Genomic DNA, 25,521 nt, shown 5'->3' on the forward strand with positions numbered 1-25,521 from the left:
CTGCGTCCTACAGTCAGTAAACAGCATGGCGGCCTCCATGCAGCGTTTCGGCACAGCCGGGAGACACTTTATAAAGAACTTATTCAACACAAAGGTCATCAACAGGGTAAGACATTACAATCACGTCACTTATATGATTGACAACTGCTAAAATATTAAGAACGATGTCCTGGCAGTTATTAAAACAAGTTAGGATATTGGGGTTAGCATAAGCTGGACCAGATGATGAAAGCGTTACATAACGACAGTAATAATGTGACATTGATTACTTTGCTAGGATATTTGTTAATACTATTATCTCAGAATGATTTCACTATTTATTGCTGATGTCCGGCTCAGTGCTTATGCCGTGTGGTTTACATTTATTGATTTAAAATGACAGAAACATACAGAAAAATACAAAAACAACAACATAAAACACAGTAAACATCATAGTGTGCCAATAAATCACTGATTATTTTACAGATTATCAGAGGAATAAAAAGTGTTTGTTAAAATATTTTTAACGCTTTTCAACATTTTCACAGAAGATATGTAGAAATCAATATCAATACAAAATAAAGTCAACACGTGAGATGACTTAGGATATTTTTGTGTTTGTATGTGAAATGATAACAATAGAACACAGAAGTGTTGATAAATCCGAGATCTTTAATGAATGTTTGATTATGTTAAAACACAAGGTTTACTGTGATATGTACAGTTTTTGAATCTGCTTAATTATTAGCCCTCTTGTATATTTTTCCCAGATTTTGTCAGCACATTTCTAATCATGATAGTTTTAATAAATTATTTCTAATAACTGATTAATTTCATCTTTGCCATGATGACAGTAAATAATAAAAAAAATTATAATAATGACTAGATATTTTTCTAGATACTAGTATTCAGCTTAAAGTGACATTTAAAGGCTTAACTAGGTTAATTAGGTTAAAGTTAGGGTTATTGGGCAAGTCATTGTATAACAGTGGTTTGTTCTGTACACAATGAAAACTATATATCGTGTAAGGGGGCTAATAATATTGACCTTGAAATGGTTTTAAAATTAAGAACAGCTTTTATTCTAGCCGAAATAAAGACTTTTAAGACGACACTCACTACTCTTGATAATTGATTATTTCCTATAATATTTTTTTGGGGAAGAAAAAATATTATAGGAAATACTGTAAAAAATTCCTTGCTCTGGTAAACAATATTTCAGCAATATTTAAAAAATAAAAAAAATATAAATAAAAAATTCACCGGGCGAACAATTCTGACTTCATCTGTGTGTGTGTGTGTATATGTGTGTTTCAGAGTGTGTCTGCTCCAGCTGTCAATCAGGTGGTTTTAAATGTACCAGAAACGAAGCTCACGACCCTTGATAATGGGCTAAGGGTGGCTTCTGAAGACTCTGGACTATCAACATGCACGGTAAACTCACCATCACAGCTCTGTATGTCAATCTCTGGTGTCTTATGAAGTGGATTATTTAAACCTAAAATGAGGGGACATGAGTTTTTTTTTATTGTAGTAAAGCTGGTTTTATATTCACACATTCGTTCATTTTAGGACAGTGACAAGATGTGACACTGTCTCTATATTGTTTACCACACTACTTTGAATATCGGGTTTGAAATCGCGTGCAAGTATGATTTAACAACAACATTAGCACTATCTAGAAGACTGTGAACAATGTTGTACATAGATAGCTATAATGTTATTTCCCTATTCAGAATTTGCAAACAATGCGTTTCTGAAATTATATTATTAAGGAGAAACTCTAAATGTGCAAATATAAAACCAACTTTACCTCTTTTTTTTAAGCGTGCTTTTTCTTGAAAAGCATAAGTGTCTGACTGGGACGCAAGTTTCTCATAGGGGCCACCAGAGTGGGGGTAGCCCATGTCAGAAATAACCATAGCAGAAGTAAGATATGTGAGCCAGCACCCCATCAGTGTTCAGAAATTGAGATTTATGCATCATCTGAAAGCTGAACTAATAAGCTTTCTATTGATGCATGGTTTGTTGGAATAGGACAATATTTGAATATCAATATCTGGAATCTGAGGGTTAAAAAAATTAAGAAAAACCACCTTAAAATGGTCAAAATTTGCTTCTTAGCAATGCATCTATTACTAATCAAATATTTAGAGTTTTAGGAAATGTACAAAATACCCTCATGGATATCTAATGATTATGGCATCATTCAGGTAAATTCAACATCGCAGCACTGTATTTTAATCTTTACTGTCTAATTTAAACCTAAAATTAAAGGGACTATTTTTTTAGGGGTGATTTTCTGAAAAGTGTCCGACCGGGACATGAGTGTCTCCGAGGGGCCGAGTTTGTGGAAGGAGCTTATGTCAGAAATAACCACATTTTAACATAAAGGAAAAATGTATAATTTTGAGCTATACACGTATAGCATTATAAAACATCTTACCATTTTTCAAATTAGCATTTATTGTAATGTTTTCAGTTTAATTAGAGTAGTTTTGGTCACACTTTACAATCACTTTACAATAAGGTTCATTAGTTATTGTCAATTAATGAATTTACTAACATGAACAAACAATGAACAATACATTTACTACAGTATTTGTTCATGCTAGTTAACGTTAGTTAATGAAAACACAGTAGTTCATTGTTAGTTCATGTTAACTAATGTTAACAAGCATGGACTTGGATGTTAATAATGCATTAGTAAATGTTCAATTATGATTAATAAATGCTGTACATGTGTTGTTCATGATTAGTTCATGTTAGTAAATGCATTAACGAATGAACCTTATTGTAAAGTGCTACCATATTTTTATGTGATTAATCTATTGGACATTTCTAAAACGTAAAGAATGTAAATGTCTTTCATTAAAGATTACAAAGCACAAATAAAACCAAAATATTTCACCCCGTTATATACAGAACTCACCTTGCAGTGATTAATAAACTGCATTACTTTAATAAATAATAGATATAAATTGCAAGCTCAGACCAATAAAAGTAAATAATAATAAGATTAAATAATATAAAGTAAAAGCGAATGCATAAAACAAAACATTCATTGAGTTTAATGCCTAGCGAGTCAATGCTGACTTATCAGAGTATTAATTGTGATCACATGATCCAGGTTGGTCTGTGGATTGATGCTGGGAGCCGCTATGAAAATGAGCATAATAATGGCACAGCGCACTTCCTGGAGCACATGGCATTTAAGGTATGAGAACAAATTATTTGTCTTAATACGAAAAGGTTTGGTTCAGACGTGAAACGGGGTTTGTAAATGCACGTTCAGGGCACCAGAAAGAGGTCTCAGCTGGACCTGGAGCTGGAGATCGAGAATATGGGAGCTCATCTGAACGCGTACACCTCCAGAGAGCAGACGGTGTATTACGCTAAAGCTTTCTCCAAAGATCTGCCTCGAGGTAAACAAACAATTATACTCATCATAGCATAACTTGCCAAAACATGTAGAGCAAGTAAAGTAAAAGCATCACTACTCAAGAGTATGAGTAAAGCAGCTCTTCTGAAAGCACTCATGATGCATTATGCTGTGGAAATGAGTCCACTATAGACCCTGCAGATTAAAATCAAGCTTACATCAGTCCTGCTTTCCTTTATGTGCGTTTCTAAGTGTAAGTTCAATCATTTGCTGTCCATTGACTATTATAATTAAATCAAACTACATTAAGGTGTTAGTTCATCCAAATTGTGAGTATTTAGATGTGGTTGATTTTGCATTATGTGTGTGCTATAAAGCGGTGGAGATCCTGGCGGACATCATCCAGAACAGCACTCTGGGAGAAGCCGAGATCGAGCGGGAGAGAGGAGTGATTCTCAGAGAGATGCAGGAAGTGGAAACCAACCTGCAGGAAGTGGTGTTCGATTACCTGCACGCATCAGCCTATCAGGAGACACCTCTTGGGAGAACCATCCTGGGCCCTACGGAGAACATCAAGTATGAACATCAAATACTTTAATTTCTAAGCGGATGAATATGACATGACATAATTTCAGTGTTCACTATTTTATTTATTGCACTATTGGTTTAAGGCGGCAGTTCTGATGTTCATTACTTTATATTTGACTTACATTTAGATATAAATACAAATATCTGGCTACCAGTTAAATATACAATTGCTTTCAAAATGCAATTGGTATTTGTATTTAAGTGTCTATTTAGTGCATCTTATATTATATCCGCCCATACGTTGTCAATATTTACATCTGCTTTGAAAACAAACCTTTTCTCTGTGGCTTTCAATGTTCTTTGACCTTTCACATCAATATCTTTTCCTGTGTTTACATGGTTTGCTTCTTCTGCCTGTGTGTTTTATTGTAAAGCACTTCAGTCAGCACCAGTCGTTTTTACTTGATGTGCTATGATCTGATGTTGTTGTTGTTTTGCAGAACTATAAATCGTGGGGATCTGGTTGAATACATTACAACACACTACAAAGGGCCCAGAATCGTATTAGCAGCAGCCGGAGGTGCAGCTACAGAAAAGCCTGTTCTGGTCCACACGACTGAATAAATCACTTGCTTTACTTGTGGATGAGATTTCAGCATTGTTTTTCTGTCCTGTCTTTCAGGAGTGTCACATAATCAGCTCATCGATTTGGCCAAATATCACTTTGGAAAGCTGCCGGCCAGATACAGCGGAGAAGCTTTACTGCCCTGCCATTTCACCGGGAGCGAGGTAAATATACTAATAAATAAAGACATATACACACACTGCTTCAAATAGGATTTACATCAAATCAAAAGATTATATATATATATATATATATATATATATATATATATATATATATATATATATATATATATATATATATATATATATATATATATATTTGTGCATATACATTAGATTAGATCTGGAGCCAATCTAGCAAAGTAACTTATGATAACGGTCTAAAAATTTGTACTCCCAAATGTAAATGTTAGGGAAAAATATTAAATAAAAATTAAAAAAAGAGAAAAAAATCAAGTTAAACAAAAAATGTCTGTCTGTCTGGCTTCAATTTAAATGCATTATCTTTCTATTTCTAAGGATGTTTGACTAAAATATTATTTTAATAAATATATTTGTTCATTAAATCTGTTTTGTTTAAATGCACCAAAATACATCGCCTATATTCTCTGAGAGATGGATAAAAATATGAATTTGACTCATTTATGCTGAGCAGTGCACTGTATGTATTTATTTATTTATATAGTCTTATCTTTTTGCCTTAGTAACTTTAAGCAGATTAGATCTGACAACACAGTTTACGATTAAAACAAATAGATCAATCAACCAGGTGTAATTTAGTGTGTACACATTTACCATTAGTGAAATTTACCAGACATTTCTGAGTAAAAAATTGTTTCTACACATTTTTTTAGTAGAGCTGGAAACTTACTTTGTTAGAATATAATATGATGAGAAATATGCATATATGCACATTGACGTTAGTGCTGATAAACCATTAATCAAATACAAAATAAAAGTCAGCTTACATAATTTTGTGTACTGTGTATATTTATCTTTTATCCATGATTACATGTATAGAATATATACACACACAATTTTTTTTATATAAAATTATTTATAAATATTAAAACATGTACATTTTTCATTTGTAATTTATATTTATTTTAATAAAAATATAATAAAAAGATATATAAATGTATGCATCTGCATTTATATACATATTAAGTTTACACAATACATGCACAATATGTAAATACAACTTTTATTTTGAAGGATGTAGTCATGATCATTAAACAGCACTAATGGACAAAAATCAAGCATTACAGTAATGCACTTCTAATCAACTTTTTTTTTATACAGTAAAACTATGAAGCAAGTTATGATTATTAAAAGTCTTACCGCGTGTTTTCTCCAGATTCGTGTGCGGGATGATAAGATGCCTCTGGCTCATATCGCAGTGGCGGTGGAGGCGGTCGGCTGGTCTCATCCAGACACCATTCCTCTGATGGTGGCAAACACACTGATCGGGAACTGGGACCGCTCGCTCGGCGGAGGAATGGTGAGATCTTCACTCAATGCTGAATAAAGACTCAATGTGCTGAAAATTATTCTGAAAAACTAAATTACGCCATTAAGGGTTTTTTAATTATTCAACCTACTGTGAAATTATTATTAAACCATTTCTCAAGTGTTGTTTAACAGAGAGAAAACACATTTTTGAACATAATAGTCGTCTCATGCCTATTATCAGGCATGTTAAAGAGTAAGGCCAGACTCACACTAGATACAGTTGCCTCAAACCGGGCCAAAGCACACTTGTCCCCCCTCCCATCTCCCCCGACGGCCCGCACTCACTCCACAATCGGGCCTCGGCACACTTACGTCATCGATGCTGCGCTGTTCAGTGAGAAGCACTGTCAATCAGCAGCACAGTGGAGATTTCTCTTGTCATATCGTTTCAGTCGTTTGATATGCAGCGGCATGCAGTCAGATATTTCGCCAAACAGTCCTTAGGGATGCTGTGACGCAGTCAGATAAACAGATCCGCCACTTTTGGCGCTCATAAACAATCATAAAGGCCTTGTGCTGCAGGAATGAGGAGGTCTGCTGAAGGTGCAGCTGTCGTGCAGTGAGGGGTTTGCGTCTTTAATAAACTATGGCAGTTTGCGTTCACTGAACAGTAAGAATGATTAATAAATCATATCAAACAGTCCCTTAAAATCACGTCTAGCTTTCAGTTTCGGGCCCAAGTGAACCACGCTCAGGCCCACCTCTTCCAACCGGGCCAGGGCCGGCCAGGTGAACCGTGTTTGAGCCCGATTCAGCGCACTCACACTTCCTGATCCGGGAAACGGGCCTGGGCACGGTACGGATGGCATAGTGTGAGTAGGCCCTAAGTAATTTGTGGTTAAGTGCTTACTGGAGATGCGAACTGTTTAAACCAGGGGTCACCAAACTTGTTCCTGGAGGGCCGGTGTCCTGCAGATTTTAGCTCCAACCCTAATCAAACACACCTGAACAAGCTAATCAAGGTCTTACTAGGTATACCTGAAACATCCAGGCAGGTGTGTTGAGGCAAGTTGGAGCTAAACCCTGCAGGGACACCGAACCTCCAGGACCGAGATTGGTGACTCCTGGTTTAAACAGTTCAGTTTGATTTGGTGAACTGACCAAACACTTTGAAGATCTGGTTAAAAACAATGATTCATTCGTGTATCGTCCATCACTGATTCACAAAGCTTCATAACGCAGTGTTCGCTCAGCTAACCAAAGCAAGTTTTTTTTTTCTTGCAGAACTTGTCCAGTAAACTGGCCCAGATGTCCTGCCAGGGGAACCTGTGCCACAGTTTCCAGTCCTTCAACACCTGCTACACAGACACAGGCCTGTGGGGGCTTTACATGGTGTGTGAGCCGGGAACCGTCCACGACATGATCCGATTCACTCAGCTGGAATGGTGAGAAGAGAACCTCAGAGTTCTGCGAGTTCAGGAATATTTTACAAGCTCTTAAATATCTAGTCAAATATTATTTACTGTCATCATGGCAAAGACAAAAGAAATTAGAAATGATTTAATAAAGCTACGGTTTAAAAATGTTGAAGAAAAAACTCTTCGTTGTTTGTAAAATAATAAAAAATTTGACGCAAACGAGGGCCGATCATTTCCGGTAATGAACACACGTTTGCCTTCAGGAAGTCTCTGTGCACGAGTGTGACTGAAAGTGAAGTGAACAGAGCCAAGAACCTGCTGAAGACCAACATGCTGCTTCACCTGGACGGTCAGTGCCTGATCAGTGTGTCTGTGTGCACCTGTCTGTGTAGAGATGTGTGAAGTGTGCGTGCTCACATATGATGTGTGTGTGTGACGCTGTGTGATGCATGTGTGTGTGCAGGATCCACACCCATCTGTGAGGACATCGGGCGTCAGATGCTGTGCTACAGTCGCAGGATTCCTCTGCACGAGCTCGAGGCCAGAATAGACGTGCGTAAACATTTGATTCTCTCTTTAGAAAAAGAAATGCACGATTGCACGTACGGACAGATGTTTCACAAATAAATCATGATTCATCAAAACAATCATACTAACATCTACAAAAAAAATAATCTATAACAACAAATACACAATAATCATCCATGCACGATTAAAAAAACCTTATATATAATGAGATTAAGCTAAGAGGTGCCTTTTAAATGGTTTTCTATTGGCATCAAGAGTTGTGGATTATAAAAAAAAAGCTCTTATCTAAAGTCAACAAAAATGCAGTGTTTCACCTCGCCTTTTCAGAACTGAAAGCAGCCGACATCAAAAATAAACTCTATTACTGTTTGTTTGGGTGCCATAATTGTCTCTTCCTAATTCATAATTTGACTTCTTATAATTATCTCTGTCGATTTCTGCCCTTATATGGAGCTAATGTGCAGACTGGACTATTGCAACTCTCTACTAGCCGGGCTTCCAGCTAACTCTATCAAACCTCTTCAGAACGCAGCAGCACGAGTGGTCTTTAATGAACCTAAAAGAGCACATGTCACTCCGCTGCTCATCCGTTTGCACTGGCTGCCAGTTGCCGCTCGCATCAGATTCAAAGCTCTGATGTTTGCTTACAAAGCGACTTCTGGCTTTGCTCCTTCTTATCTGCTCTCACTTCTGCAGATTTATGTGCCCTCCAGAAACTTGCGTTCTGTGAATGAACGTCGCCTCGTGGTTCCATCCCAAAGAGGGAAGAAATCACTTTCCCGAACTCTCGCATTCAATCTGCCCAGTTGGTGGAATGAACTCCCTAACTGCATCAGAACGGCAGAGTCACTCGCTGTCTTCAAGAAACCACTAAAAACTCAACTATTTAGTCTCCACTTCCCTTCCTAATCTGCAATTGCCTCTCTAACTCCTCCACTAACTACAAAAAAAATTACTAATGTTTTGCTTCTTACACTTTACACACCTGAAACTTGCCTACAGCACTTATTCATTGTTGCTCTTAGTTGTGTAAATTGCTTCCTTGTCCTCATTTGTAAGTCGCTTTGGATAAAAGTATCTGCTAAATGAATAAATGTAAATGTAATGTGGGCGTGTATTATGCAAATGAGTAATATAGTGCACAAGGACGCTTTCTGAAAACAATTCATGTTCACTATATTAACTCAAGCACATGTGCACGATTTGTGAATTAGGCAGAAAGTTTTCGTTAGAAGTTCAAATGGCGTATCAATATTAAAAATAGACTTATTATCAGTCAAAAATTAGTATTAGTTACTGATTACAAGTGAATGAGAGCCAGTGTGTGTCCAAATCCAGCTTAAATCTGCCCATTTCTTTCCTCAGGCCATTAACGCCACAACTATAAAGGACGTGTGTCTGAAATACATCTATAATAAAGCTCCTGCTATTGCAGCTGTGGGTGAGTGGACGTCTTCACTCTGTGCTCTTCAGTGTTGGGTTAACAAGACTTTTAAATATAATATATTACTTGTTTCTTGTTACTCAGACAGAGTAAATAGTTCAGATGTAAAAGGATGATATAGTAATTTGGGTAACACTTTGAAATAATGGTCCATTAGTTCACGCATTTACTAACTTGAACAATCTTGAACAGCATGCATTAATTATAGTTTAACATTTACTAATGCATTATTAACAGCGCTAGATAATGCACAACGAGTTAACATGAACTAACAATCAACAACTTAAATATTAACCTGCATGATTAAATTCTCTATTATCCGTTGTTTGTTGATGTTAGTAAATAAATAAACTAATGGACTCTTATTTTAGTGTTACATTGTTATTGGTGTACAAATAAATTGAATTTAACTCTGTTCTGTTCATGCTCCTTTAAAAACAATCGAGAATGTTAAAAAAAGGTCATATCATCACACGTTTTTAAATGGAAAAAGTGACTAAATGTGTTACTTTTTAAATAAAAGTAATGTGAAAGTATATTTTATAATATTTCTGCCAGTTTTTAAAGATTGAGATTGGTGTATGGTTGTAATATCAGTTACTTTTTTAAGGACAGTAATGTGAAAGTGTGTGTTATGTTACGTTTGCCTTCTTAAAAATATTAAGATAGGCTTAAGATTGTAATATATGACTTATCTGTTAACCCAACACTATTAGTAATGAAGTGTTTGATATTCTCCCTAATTAAACACACCAATTATTGACCGTCTGCAGGACCCATCGAGCGGCTGCTGGATTATAACAGCATCCGCAATGGCATGTGCTGGTAAACACTCAACACAGGCCACAGAGCTCCAGATCTGCTTTTTTCCATGTTTATTTTATTATAAAATAAAGAACAACACAAATAAAGTTAAAAGACCAGGTTGTGTGTGTGTGTGTGTGTGTGTGTGTGTTTTGTCATTTTTTGTTTTTAGCAGCGACCTGTTCCTGTGCCGCTTTCTTAGCCTTTATCATCTCCACCAGCTCCTGCAGGAACAGAGGAAAAAATATACATTTCTGATATTTTTATGTGTTGTTTATTATTTAATAGTGTTTTTAATTTAAATATGAATAACAATGAATTAAAGAAAACAATAATAATCTATCTGTAACACTCTTAGTATAGTACATGCAGGCTGACCAGGAAGAGGAAATGCATTTATATCAAATCATTTCATGTTTAGATCAATATGAAATATAAGTATTAATAAATATAAATAATTTAAACAAAATGCTACATAATACAAATAAAGTTATGGAATAACTGTGTGGCACAATATTGTAATATACATTTCATTTATAAATAATGATTATCAGTATTTACTATTTACTTGTCAGTATTTTAACGCTAACTTATTTGACAATTCCTATTGTCATTTTTCTGTCGTATGCTCTTGGTATCAGCTCGAATTATTGCGTGTTAGATATATTTATTACTACTACTAACTGGAATAATTTAATAATATATTTGCACCATTTTAATTCTACTTTTGTTACTGCATGTAAACACAATCATGCAGAAAATGGAGAATTTTGGAGGATTTAAAGTATGATCTTAGTGTGCAAGTGTCTAACCTAAATATCTACATTGTGTGCAAAAATCAACATTTCAGTGTGCAAAATCAACATTTCAGTGTGAAAAATATCTACCCTTGATAAATAGTGCAAAATCCACATTTTAGTGTGCAAAAGAAACTAACCTGAATATCGAATTTAGATGCAGAAATCTACATTTTAGTGTGCAAATGTCTACCCTAAATATCTACATTTTAGTGCGCAAGACATCAACATTTCAGTGTGAAAATCTAAATTTCAGTGTGAAAAAAATCTACCCTTGATATACAGAGTGCAAAATCTATATTTTAGTGTGCAAATAAACTAACCTGAGTATCTAATTTAGTGTGCAAATGTCTACTATAAATATCTACATTTTAGTGCGCAGCAAATATACATTACAGTGTGCAAAAAATATTTGGATCGCGCTGTACTGTGCTGCAGTGTCATGTACTGTAGAATTCATTACTATTAAATTCAATGATTAATATTTTTGTGGTTTTTACACCCTTAAAACTGGTTATCGTCCCATGCCTAGTATCAGGTATGTTAAAAAGTAAGTAATTTGTAAGTGCATACTAGAGATGCAAATAATTCAGTTTGATTTGGTGAACTGACCAAACACTAAGAAGATCCAGTTAAAAAGAGCGGTTCATTACCATGAATCTTCCATCACTGATTCACAAAGCTTCATAATGCAGTGTTTTACTCAACTAACCTCCATGCTGAGTTTTTTTCCAAGAACTTGTCCAGTAAAAAATACCCTGAATATAAAATATAATATAAAATAATATAAAAAGAATATAAAAAGAAAAAAATACACTGTAGTGTGCAAAAATCTACCCTGGATATCTGCATTTTAGTGTGAAAAAAAATATTTTGGTATGCTAAAATTTTTTTTTAACCTAAATATCTAATTTAGTGTGCAAAAATCTACATTTTAGCATGCAAATGTCTACTCTGAAAATCTGCATTTTAGCATGCAAATGTCTACTCTGAAAATCTGCATTTTAGTCAGCAAAAAGTATGCATCTTAGTACGCAAACAAAACTACCACTTAGTGTGCAAAAATCTACCCTGAATATTAAATTTAGTGCAAAAATGTACATTTTAGTACGTATAAGTCTTCCCTGTATATCTACATTTTGATGCAAAAAAAATCACTTCCTCCTTTTTATCGTGCAGACATCTATATTGAATATCTAATTTAGTGTGCAAACTTCTGCCCTGAATATTTGCAATGCAGTGTGCTGTAAATGATGCTGAAGGCTGGATCTGCTCACTTTATATCTCTTCATGCAGTCTTTCTTGGAGCGTCCGGGCACCGCCTCAGAGATCCTCTCCCAGCGCTCGGCCGTGCTCACCGGGTAGGTTTTCAGAGCCTGTTCCAGAAGCTTCTGCTCCTCTGTGGTCCAGGCGGCAGCGTTCGAGTCTGCACCTACAGCTGCACAAATGTGTGTGTGTTCACAATGACGGACGTGTGTGTGCTGGATGCATAATATATCTAAATAAATAGCCACTAAATATAGTGAATGTATACTATATATACACGATTAATAAAGTAACGTCTCACCATCGAATCGCTCTGACGGCATGGCGTTGTCTACAGTGGGAGGAACGGCTGAATGCTCCTTCTTAAACTTCTCAAAGGCCTTTCGGTTAATCTCATCTTTCTGGTGCGGATCTAAAATGAAAATAAAGCAAATGAAGAACACTCACACAAACACATACGCACACTAACACACACAGCTGATGACGTACCCAGTTTCTGCAGTGTTTTGGCTTTATTGATGACGTCTTTGGCGGTTCTCCTGACGCCGCTGCTGGAGTGCTGGTTCATGTAGTTAGCGATCACCTCCCACCTGTCAATCACAGAGAAGGTCACACAGGTGTTAGAGAAGGTCACACAGGGGTCATGATCAACATAGCGCAGTCACACACACGCGCACTCACCTGGCGTTTGTTCCAGCAGGAAACAGGTTGACGGCTTTGATGAGCAGCTGCAGGTCTTCTTCGCTCCAGCCTCTGTTGTTTTGTCCTCCTGCTGCACTGCTGTGTTCAGAGCCACGCGCTGCCTGCTGAGCCTGCAGCTCTGCATCCTTCTCCTTCTGCAGCTGCATGTTCACCTCCTGCACCTGCATCATGGACAAACACGCAGATAAATGCATGTACAAACACAAACATGCATAGATACACAAACACAAACATTTGCACAACAAACATAGATGCTCAAACACACACATGCACAAAAACACATACATTCATGCACAAACACACACATGCACAAAAACACATACATTCATGCACAAACACACACATGCACAAAAACACATACATTCATGCACAAACACACACACATGCACAAAAACACATACATTCATGCACAAACACACACATGCACAAAAACACATACATTCATGCACAAACACACACATGCACAAAAACACATACATTCATGCACAAACACACACACATGCACAAAAACACATACATTCATGCACAAACACACACACATGCACAAAAACACATACATTCATGCACAAACACACACACATGCACAAAAACACAAACATTCATGCACAAACACACACATGCACAAAAACACAAACATTCATGCACAAATACACACATGCACAAAAACACAAACATTCATGCACAAACACACATGCACAAAAACACATACATTTATGCACAAATACACACATGCACAAAAACACAAACATTCATGCACAAATACACACATGCACAAAAACACAAACATTCATGCACAAATACACACATGCACAAAAACACAAACATTCATGCACAAATACACACATGCACAAAAACACATACATTCATGCACAAACACACACATGCACAAAAACACAAACATTCATGCACAAATACACACATGCACAAAAACACATACATTCATGCACAAACACACACATGCACAAAAACACAAACATTCATGCACAAATACACACATGCACAAAAACACATACATTCATGCACAAACACACACATGCACAAAAACACAAACATTCATGCACAAATACACACATGCACAAAAACACATACATTCATGCACAAACACACACATGCACAAAAACACATACATTTATGCACAAATACACACATGCACAAAAACACATACATTCATGCACAAACACTCACATGCACAAAAACACATACATTCATGCACAAATACACACATGCACAAAAACACATACATTTATGCACAAATACACACATGCACAAAAACACATACATTCATGCACAAACACACACATGCACAAAAACACAAACATTCATGCACAAACACACACATGCACAAAAACACAAACATTCATGCACAAATACACACATGCACAAAAACACATACATTCATGCACAAATACACACATGCACAAAAACACATACATTCATGCACAAATACACACATGCACAAAAACACATACATTCATGCACAAATACACACATGCACAAAAACACATACATTCATGCACAAATACACACATGCACAAAAACACATACATTCATGCACAAATACACACATGCACAAAAACACATACATTCATGCACAAATACACACATGCACAAAAACACATAAATTCATGCACAAATACACACATGCACAAAAACACATTCATTCATGCACAAACACACACATGCACAAAAACACATACATGGACAAAAACGCATACATTCATGCACAAACACACACATGCACAAAAACATACACACAATTCATGCACAAATACACACATGCACAAAAACACACACACACATGCACAAATACACACATGCACAAATGCACACATGCACAAATACACACATACACAAAAACATACACACAATTCATGCACAAATACACACATGCACAAAAACACGTACAAACATGCACAAATACACACATACACAAATACACATACACACATGCACAAATACACACATGCACAAATACACACATGCACAAATCATGCACAAACACACACATGCACTAAAACACGCATATAAAAACAAATATTGATAAATTCAGTTGAATAAATGGCATTTTAAAAACTAAACACAAAAAACTGTTACTTTAAATGGTAATAATAATATTAAAAATTTTTGGTATTTTTGATAAGATAAATGCAGCTTCAGTAAGAGAAAGACGATCAAAAACAGAAATTACTGACCCCAAATATCTGAATAAATGCACAGATGAACTGCACACAGCAAATACAGGCTGCGTTCTGACTGGTTAGGTGTTTGCAGTGTCTCACCTGTTTCTCCAGAGCTGCTTTACTCTGCTCTTTATTGCCAGCAGACAAAGCTTCATTGAGCGTCTGCAAACTACAAACAAAAACAAAACAAAGAGTCAATATTCCCAATCTTTTCAGAAATGTCTTTACCAGCACAAGCAACGCTTTGATGTTTGTGTTTAGCGCTGTGCCAGCTTCTATGGCTATTTTTATTGCGAGCAAAAGTATACTGGCAAGGCAAACTTTATTTACAGAGCACAATTTTACACAACCGTAGTTGATCCAAAGAGCTTTACAAAAAAATAAACTAGACAATAAAACTAAAAATAACTGGCATTAAAAATACAATGAAATATATTTAAAATACTAAAATATAAATAATAAAAAATAACATGCATGCATCAGTCAAAGGCAAGAGAGTAAAAATGTGTCTTTAAGTTAGATTTAAAAGCATCCAAAGAAGGAGAGATTCTGATGTTCAGAGGGAGCCTTGGGGCCGCAACACTGAAAGCTCGATCACCCTTTGACTTGCAGCGAGACCGAGGGACAGACAAAAGAAACTGATCATGGGATCTTAAGAGTCTAAAAGCTGTATATGGCCTAATAAGCTCGCTGACATAGGCCGGGGCAGAATTGTGCAAAGCTTTATAAGTGAAAAGAAGAATTTTAAAATACTGCGACAGGTTTTACTATTTGTTTATGCTAAAAACTCTAAAAGTGTATTTGGACAGTCCTAAAAACTGTATTAGGTGTAGAAAATTGAATAAAAGCAATTCAGCAACACTTTATTTTTAGTCACAATCCACACCATTTTCAACTATCTTATTACCAGCCTATTATTAAGATATGAACTGTTTATTAACACTTAAAGTATGATCTTATTCAACATCCAACTACTACCTTAAAGGGCCATGAAACCCCCTCGTTTCAGCAGGGTGTTTTCACACCTCTACTTTGGAAAAAGTCAGAAAAGTGGGCGTGTCCAGCTCTATTTAGGGGGGAGTGTCGGAGGAAGAAAAGTGGGATGGTGTGGGAGTGTCTATTTGTGCACGCACGAGTTTCAGAGTCAAAATACTCACACACACAGACAGGAGAAAGTGATGATGTTTAACCTACATGGACATCTGCAGTCGAATTATTTGCCAAATTATTAAATGTTGGACTTTAACTGCAGTTTGGCTCTTTCATTCAGGGAATTCATTCATGCCCCTCGCGACAAACGCGATATTTGATTCGAGGAGCTGCTCTAAGTGTGTATTTTTCATGCAATGTTTGATACCGCACTGCGAATGAGAGAAAAAAAAACTCTGCATTTCCCGGAAACTTAGATGCACACGGCAGGTAGCGTCAGAAAGCCGCGTGTGTTATTCTGGTCACTAAATGCGGTGCTAACATTTCTGCACTCAGTGCAATAGTTAACTTAATTCGATACGAACAAACTGAATAAACAAAGAGCACTGGTCGCTCACTTACCAAATCTGTAGAGACAGGACAATCACCAGCAACTAGAGCCGCGTCTTTATGAAGAGGAGACTACAAGCGAATCCAGATTTCAGCATTTGCAGATGAGAACAGCTATCAGGTAAACAATAATCATCCTTAGACACGCAAGTTATTGTTGTCGAGCGTCGCGTACACTGTTAATCCACACGTGACTCCAGCTGCGCTCTCACAGAGAGAAAATGAAAACAAAACTTCACTGCAGCAAACTATAAAAGCAACACTTCACGCTTGTTTTGCCAACACAACGTGGCGTCTCTGTCGTCTAAACACTGTGACAGTAATGAATATTAATGAAGTTGCACAATAGAGCGCGCTGATTGGTTTGAACCAAGCTTTACTCATGCATTAATGCAGCACACTGTAAGACGTAATAAGACACACTCTGGCACAGACGCCCAGTCTGCACGCTGGAATACACACTATTATGTCATGACCGTGACGCAGCTTCAAAAATTTGTTTCAAACAGGAAGTACGAATTTGCTTGAAATAACGCAAAAACAACCAATTTACACTTTTTAGTGAAATGTAGGCGTCCTAATAGTGTTTTTAGCAGTGTGGGACACATATACGACTGTCAACAGCTCAAAACATGTGTTTTGGTGTTTCGTGACCCTTTAATAACTATTAATAAGCAGCTAATTAGTAGCTTATTGAGCTGAGAGTCGTAGTTCCCTGCAAGAATTGCCTTTTTGAGGATTTCTACCTATATTTGACGACCCTCAGAAACGTTTCTACTCGGAATATATGAGCATAATATACAACAAAACAAAGGACCAAGCCCCTGCTTTCAAACAAAACAAAACATTCTATCCTCATCTGTTCATGTTTTATACCCACTTGAAAGGGTATAAAATGTTTCAGCAAAAATCCTACATATTTGAAATGCATTGGAGAACATCTAAAAAATAGTTCAATATTAAATGTATATAGTATATTATGCACACACACACACACACACACACACACATCAATGGCTGGTAAGCATTTTCTCTTAATGGACGAGTTATTTCTTCAATGGCAGGGAAAGAGTTAATGGTTTGTTAATAGTGTGAATTGTACATTAAAATAAAGTGTGACCATGAATTCCTCGCAGAATTAAAGTTAGCATCACATGTTTGATGTTTGGGTGTTTTTGAGGCAGTGTATTGACCTGATGAGCTCCAAGCGGTCGCAGAGCTTCTCCACCTCCTCCATCATCCTCACGCTGTCCGCCTCATTGTCTGTGAAGTAGTTTTGGCTCTGTGGGAATAAGAGAGGAGCAATTCCAGCGTTACAGATCTGACATTTGCAGTAAAACTTAATGCATAAATTCACAAAGAATGTTTATGTTACAGGTATATTCAATAATAATCTTAATTTGTTTGCATTGTGAGAAAATGCAACACGTATGCTGTCAAACACCTTTTCTTCATTTGCTGGTGTTTATTGTAATTGCATGTGCTGTCTTAAATTGCAGGTCTGCCAGTTGTTCTGGTGAAAAATGTGTGTACAAGGTGGACACTAAACGCTTCTTGCCTTGCAGGTCATGCGGAGTTTCTGCCGCTCTTTCTTAATGGCTTTTTTCTGCGCCTCTTTCTCCTTCTTAGCCTGTTGAGCTGCCTGCCGCGCCGCCTCCTCCTGCTGCTCCTTCAGCAGCCGCGCCGCCTCCTCCTGCTGCTGACGTGCCTGCACACACACACACACACACACACACACACAGACAAATATGATCACATCACACACTGCAAAAAATGCTTTTCTTACTTAGATTTTTTGTCTTGTTTCTAGCCTATATATCTCACAATTCTTAAATCAAGAAGAATTTTCTAGACAAGCAAAACATATTGTCTTGTTTTCAGCAATAATATGCCAATATTAAGTGAGTTTTTTCTTAAAACAAGCAAAATAAACTGCCAATGGGGTCAGCAAAATAATCTCGTTTTTCCTTTTGACATAAGATTATTTTGCTGACCCCATTGGCAGTTTATTTTGCTTGTTTTAAGAAAAAACTCACTTAATTTTGGTATATTATTGCTGAAAACAAGACAATATGTTTTTCTTGTCTAGAAAATTCTTCTTGATTTAAGAATTGTGATATATTTAGACTAGAAACAAGACAAAAAAAATCTAAGTAAGAAAAGTATTTTTTGCAGTGCATATACATATATTTAGCATTGTTTTTAACTGTGCACCATAGAGAGAGTCTGCGTGTGTCGATTGGAGAGTCCAATAACATTGCGTGCATGCAAAAAAACGAATTTATTTATATTTAAACAAATTAATAATGTCTTTTATATATATATATATATATATATATATATATATATAAATATAAATATATATATATATATATATATATATATATAAGTCATAAAAGTTCAAAAGTCTTTTAATAGCCACTTTTTACAATGAGTAGTGAAAACAGGACATTAATTTTTATTTTTGTTTTTGTGAGTGTGCGCGCATGTGAATTGTCTTGTCTGTTTGTAAAGTGTGTGTGTGTGTGAAATATATATATATATATATATATATATATATATATATGTATATATATATATATATATATATATATATATATATATATATATATATATATATATATATGTGTGTGTGCAATTTCAAAAACAGAGAGAAATACACATAATTCTGAGATTATTACCCTTGACATCGATTATTAGTTTGAAGAAATATTACAAAAACGATAATAACAAAAAAACAGCAAGTGTTTGTCAGCACTGACCCGCTCTTTCTCCTCCTGCTCTCGTTTCTTGGCCTCCACTTTGGCCTTCTTCTCAGACTCTTTCCTGGCTTTCTCCTCCTCTTTAAACTTCTTTATCCGCGGGTCAGCATTGTAGGCCGTGTCTGCAAACACACACGCACAGGCGATCACAGTAAGAGCTAGGGTTGCACAATATCGGAAAAATCTGACACTGCAATGTTTTTCAGAAATATATACATCATGCAATATGAATGCAATTTCGCCAGATGGGTTAAATATCTCTATTTGGTAAGAATTCAGGTACAGAAATTAAATAACCAAATGTAAAATAGTCTTTAATGCATAAATAATTACATAAAATATTTTTCAAGCTACAAATGATGCTGTTTCTTGTGCCTGAATGCTTTAGATCAGGGCTGCTCAAGCCGGTTCCTGGAGATCTCCCTTGATAATTACAGGCAGGTGTGTTTGATATGAGTTGCAACTGAAATCTAGAGGAAGGTCGATCTCCAGGAGATCTTTAAAGTGTGGACATGCTCATAGAGTCACAGGACTTAAAGCACATGCAAATGACACAGTTATGCTCCATTATGTCAGATTCTTCTCTCATTATGTCAGTAAAAAAATCATCAATGACTCCACAAATCTCATGTTATGAACTGTGGCTCCATAAATGTAAAACTCCACATTGCAGATCCTGAGTTGTGACTGCTGCAGATGCACACATTGTCATATCAGTGCTGACTCTATATAATGTCTAGCCCTAAAAGAGCGGATTTTGATCCTATAATCTTCTGCTCACCAACAAGGGTCCGTATCCGGTTCATCTCCTCCTTCTTCCTCTGTGCTCGAGATGCTCGGTTCTGCTTCTCAATCCAGCGCCGCTCATCTCGACTGAAGGACAGATTTGAGTTTGTTTACTTATTGCCAGATCAGCATAGATAAAAGCATTACAAAGAGTTAATATTACTCAGTTTAATAAATAATAGTATGTAAATATCATAAATAAAACTCTAAAAAAGTAAAAAATGTCATCTATATATAGTCTCACTGCAGTATAATTTTTTTTAAGCTGTTTGTTTAGGGCAGTGGTTCTCAAACTGTGGTACGTGTACCACTAGTGGTACGCAGGCTTCCCTTAGTGGTACGCGGAGGAATGAAATATGTCATGTACATGCTACACACATTTAAATATTTATCAAAAATGATGGATATAATATGCTACATATGACATATAGCCTATATTTCTGAGGTAATCTGCCAGGTTATTTGAACTGTGCAGAGTTGTAGCTGCTTTATTAAGCCCACTGCGCTACTGTATTTCAATACTGCTCATTTTAGTGGTACTTGAAGAGACAATTGTTTTTCTGAGGTGGTACTTGATAAAAAAGGGTTTGAGAACCACTGGTTTAGGGTATTAAGGTGTGAACTATAATAACAATGTACAGTAAATATTCAACCAATAACACATGAAAGCAGAAACTTCCTCACCATTCAGCCTTCTCCTTTTCCTCTTCGTCTAAATAGGAAAATTCTCTCCAGGAGTCAAAGTTGTACCTTTAGAAAGGCAAAGAAAATAAGTATATGATTAGTTTTTTGGGGGAGTGCATGAACTTCACATCATTTTGGCTCAAAAAAATCAATGCATACTATTAATATTCAACTCACCAAAATGAATAGAAATTATCCACATCTTCAAACGACGACTCCATAGTTCCCAGACTGGGGAAGTGCTTTTTAACAGACCACCTGAAGGGAAGAAACGCATCAGTAAATGTGCCATATCAATGCTATTAATCCCTCATCTCTGATTATTTTACCTGGCGTTCCTCTCAAACACCGGTGCAAACACCTCGAAGAAGTTTTCTTTGCCTTCTGCTTTTGTAGGAACTGCATTGTCAAACGTTGGATCGACGCTGTCAAACGCTCTCCGCTTCACTGGATCTGACAGGATCTCTATTGCTGCAATCATATATATTCATATATTTTTATTATTGAATGCCATATTACATATATAACAAAGGCTATTTTCACAGCAAAACCATTTCATTAATAAATATACAATTAAAAACACAAGCAAATGACAACATAAATTAGATAAGACATATGATAAAATAAATCCTGGTGACACTTTTGCTGTTGTTGTTTGTTTGTTTAAACTTTGTTAATCCCAAAGGGAAATTCACATGTCACATCAGAGCTCACCATACAATATAACAAAATAAAAAATGTATATATATGAAAAGCAATTACAATAATACATATCTATATATATCTATATATATATATATATATATATATATATATATATATATATATATATATATATATATATATATATATATATATATAAATAACATCCATAATGCAACCCCTTGCAATACAAAATTCTACAATATTATACATGCATATTCTAATATAATATATTGTAATATAATTACAATATATATTCTACATAATTCATCCAATATGACATGGGTTATACAATCTGATCACAGTTGGTAAAAATGACTTCCTGATTAATTGCAGCAATAGTGTGTCTGTAGAAATTGCAGATTAGTTTTAAATTATATATTAGCATTAAATATTCCTCAATGATAATGGAGAAAGCATATAAAAAGTCATGCATTTCATTTGTTATAGAGCTCAAACCTTTAGTTATGCATGTGAAATAATCATTATCGCCTTCCACAATCTGCTCTCCTGCTGCTTTCCGCTTGTCTGGGTGATGCTTAAGGACCATCGCTTTGTCTGTGCACAAAAACAGGAAATATTTGCTTTATTTATGCACAAAAACAAGAAAAAGTTGCTTTATCTGTGCACAAAAAAAACCCAAAAAAGATTTGCTTGATGCACAAAAAATATTTGCATTATTTACAAACAAAAAGAAGAAATATTTGCTTTGCACACCAAAACAAGAAATATTTACATCATTTGTGCATAAAAACAAGAAAATAAATAGTCTTAATAGACAGGAGAGAGCGATAATTATGTAAAAATATAAATCAGAATATATAACAACATTTATTTGTTATTTTCAGCATCATTACTTCAGTCTTCAGTGTCATTATATTAATAAGATCAAGAAATATAACTATCAATGGTAAATACAGTACATAATTTTGCACATCATTAAAACATAAATCATCATATTATATTAACAAATACATCACGCCACTGTTTTAAATGAATAAATATATAACAAAATATCAAAGATTTGATTTGAGGAAATATAAAAGTCAAACTTACGAGCAGCTTTGATCTGTTTCTGCGTTGCTTTATACCTGACGTGTGCCAGACCTAAAACAGCATAGTGATCTTGGTTCTGTAATGCAAGAGGAGTGTGTCAGTGATTTCAGCTCACACAGTCTCTGACACACACACTTTATCACAAATACACTTAATTAAAAATGTATTATCACATAGATATCACCTTTTTGAAAAAAAAACAAACACTATTTATATAATTATATTTATATTGCAATAACTGCATGATAACTTTGTGTGTGTGTGTGTGTGTGTGTATATATATATATATATATATATATATATATATATATATATATATATATATACTGTCCACAATATCCATTTGACTGAACAAAAATTAAAGTGAAAACATTATACAAATAAACTAGACAACAAACACCTTCCAGTCTTTGGGGTCCAGTGTCTTCAGCATGGGATACTCCTCCAGCTGAAGCTCTTCATCCTCCTCTTCCTCTGACAGCTCCTCCTCTTCCTCCAGCTCTTGAAACGAAGCCGACACATTTCTGTTCCTGCGCTTCAGAAAAGCCTCGAACCAGCGGCCGACCGGCTCCACCTGAACCTGCACTGAGGCTGACACACACACACACACAACAAACACACATTTACAACACTGTAAAAACGGAAAATATATTCGTGTTTTGTTAATTTCCCCCCTTCATTTTGCATTATAAGATCCAAAGGAACAACACAAAATTTAAAACAATAGCTTCTTCAATCTGAAATTGTATTATATTTAATACATTTATTATGATGTAATTACAAGTAATAATTCAATTTATAATTATAATATTAATATTATTCATTAATATTAATATATATATTTATACAAGATTAAACACCTAAACCCTAACGTGTACTTTATTACTATTATACATTTATATCAGTTTTATTAGTATTATAATTTTGTAGCATTATATAATTCATTTATAAAGGGTGAGTGTTTAAATGTCAATTGTTATCAAGTATAATAAAAAAAAAAATTACAATTCAGAGAAATTATGGCATTTCATTTTTACATACATGTATTTACACTGAACAATAACTGAGCATTTGATTCATATGTTGATGATTTTTATATAGAATAATATTTTATAATTATTATAATTAATTATATAATTATAATTAGAAAGTAAAAAATTATAAAGTAATACAAAGTTGAGCCGAAACATTTTACAGTATATGTTCTTTGTTATTATTTACTTAAAGTAAATATCATCAGGGATTTGTATGATATCATTATTAATATTTACACTTTAACATTAATTAATAACAATAATATTTCTACATTTGTAAACTTCTCACAGAGCAAGATTATCATTACATTAACTGCTATTATTTATATACAAATCCCTGATGTTTACAGATAGTGTCTAGCACTTCAAATTATCAACATGAACTGTATAATGGCGTTAATAACTAATTAGGTACTTGACTGGCCTGCCTGCAGTCCTGACCTGTCTCCAATAAAGAATGTGTGGTGCAATTTGTAGTGCAAAATATGACAACAAACAGTACTGTTGCCCACCTTAAGACCTGTTTACAGGAAGAATGGCACAAAATTACACCTGAAACACTTCATCACTTGGTGTCTTCAGTCCCTAAACGTCTTTTAATTGTTGTGCGACATGACAAAGTGGTAAATGCTTTACTGTTACAACTTTTTATGTGTGTTGTAAGAGCCAAAATTGAAATATGTGTTTATATGGAAAAACAAAACAATAGAAATCATGAGGAACACATTAAATAATGTGCTGTAGTATAGCCTGCTATGAAATACAAGTCAAAGTAAATCACTAATTACACAAATCCACTATTAAATCATACATGCCAGCTGTATTCAAAGCAAGATATGCTTTTAATATGATTACTGTGGCATATTTAGACAGTCTGAACCCAATGCTAAGTAACACTACTGATCTTTATATAAATAAAATTAAAGTTAGCTGATTATCCTCATATCAGAATTAGCACTAACGCATAATAGTCTAATCACAGCTAATGAATCAGAAAAAGCACATTATTAATAATAATAATCTGTGAGTGTGTGTCAGCGGGATGCTGCAGATCTCACACACACACACACACACACTCTCAATATCTTATTATATCTGTCACACTTACCGGCGACGGTGTTATAAACCACCGTAAGCTGCCCCTCTAACGCCTCCGTCAACATTTTCGCTAATTCAGACACACGGACGACTTAAAGTGCTCGCATTCGCGTTAAATATCCGCTTATTTTGGGATGAATTAAAGCTGCTGTTCTGCTCAATTCTGCCTGATCCACATGGGCCCACACAGCTGTATGCTGGAGCACTCGGTGTCACACTCGGAACATTCCGAAGAGTTGGGCGCTGCGACATTTGGTTCCGCTACCCGATAGTTTTATTTATTTATTTACTTATTATAATGTATTTATTTATATATGTTTATTTTTAATGCGTTTATTTTGTATAGATTTATTTTAAATGTATGTACTTTTTTATTCATATTTTTATAGCAAATTGTACACACTATCTCAGAGTTGTTATGCAAATTCACCATGGTAATCACAGTTCGTCACCAGAATATTAATGTTATTACTTTTAAAAAGATAAACTATTTTTATTTATTACGGTTTCAATGTAAGAATAAACATGGAATAAGCTTATTTAGTAGCAACAGGTCCCGGCTAACACAGCAGTACTGTAAAAACCTGCAAAATACAGCATTCTGCTGAGAATGGACAGTAAAACATATGGAAAGAATTAATAAAACCACTCGATTATTCTGTTTCTCTCAACGTACAGCATTTATTAAGCTATAGGTTTGTTTAAAATATTATATTGGTGTTATTTTATCTCTATTTCAGATGTTACTGGTAC

The 25,521-nt window shown here is 35.2% G+C and overlaps 2 protein-coding genes across 3 annotated transcripts; one reads left to right on the forward strand and one right to left on the reverse strand.

Annotated features, from left to right (window-relative positions):
* pmpcb (peptidase, mitochondrial processing subunit beta) lies at positions 1-10,281 on the forward strand. 2 transcript variants are annotated; one of them, NM_001012496.2, is given in 13 exon segments: positions 1-106; positions 1,297-1,413; positions 3,110-3,196; positions 3,275-3,404; positions 3,739-3,937; positions 4,390-4,469; positions 4,572-4,678; positions 5,874-6,017; positions 7,253-7,413; positions 7,650-7,735; positions 7,850-7,938; positions 9,280-9,355; positions 10,132-10,281. In NM_001012496.2, coding segments are annotated over 13 exon segments (1,413 nt in total). In that variant the 5' UTR covers positions 1-25; the 3' UTR covers positions 10,188-10,281.
* dnajc2 (DnaJ (Hsp40) homolog, subfamily C, member 2) lies at positions 10,222-24,934 on the reverse strand. Its single transcript, NM_212811.1, is given in 17 exon segments — positions 10,222-10,386; positions 12,237-12,397; positions 12,527-12,637; positions 12,715-12,815; positions 12,907-13,088; positions 15,207-15,276; positions 17,840-17,928; positions 18,205-18,354; positions 19,409-19,530; positions 20,190-20,281; positions 20,879-20,944; positions 21,056-21,136; positions 21,208-21,349; positions 22,040-22,138; positions 22,637-22,712; positions 23,037-23,227; positions 24,779-24,934. Coding segments are annotated over 17 exon segments (1,857 nt in total). The 5' UTR covers positions 24,834-24,934; the 3' UTR covers positions 10,222-10,317.
* Positions 24,935-25,521: the final 587 nt, after the last annotated feature.

Source organism: Danio rerio, chromosome 4 (genome assembly GCF_052040795.2).
Source record: "Danio rerio strain M-AB ecotype USA chromosome 4, GRCz13ab, whole genome shotgun sequence".
Lineage (NCBI taxonomy): Eukaryota > Metazoa > Chordata > Actinopteri > Cypriniformes > Danionidae > Danio > Danio rerio.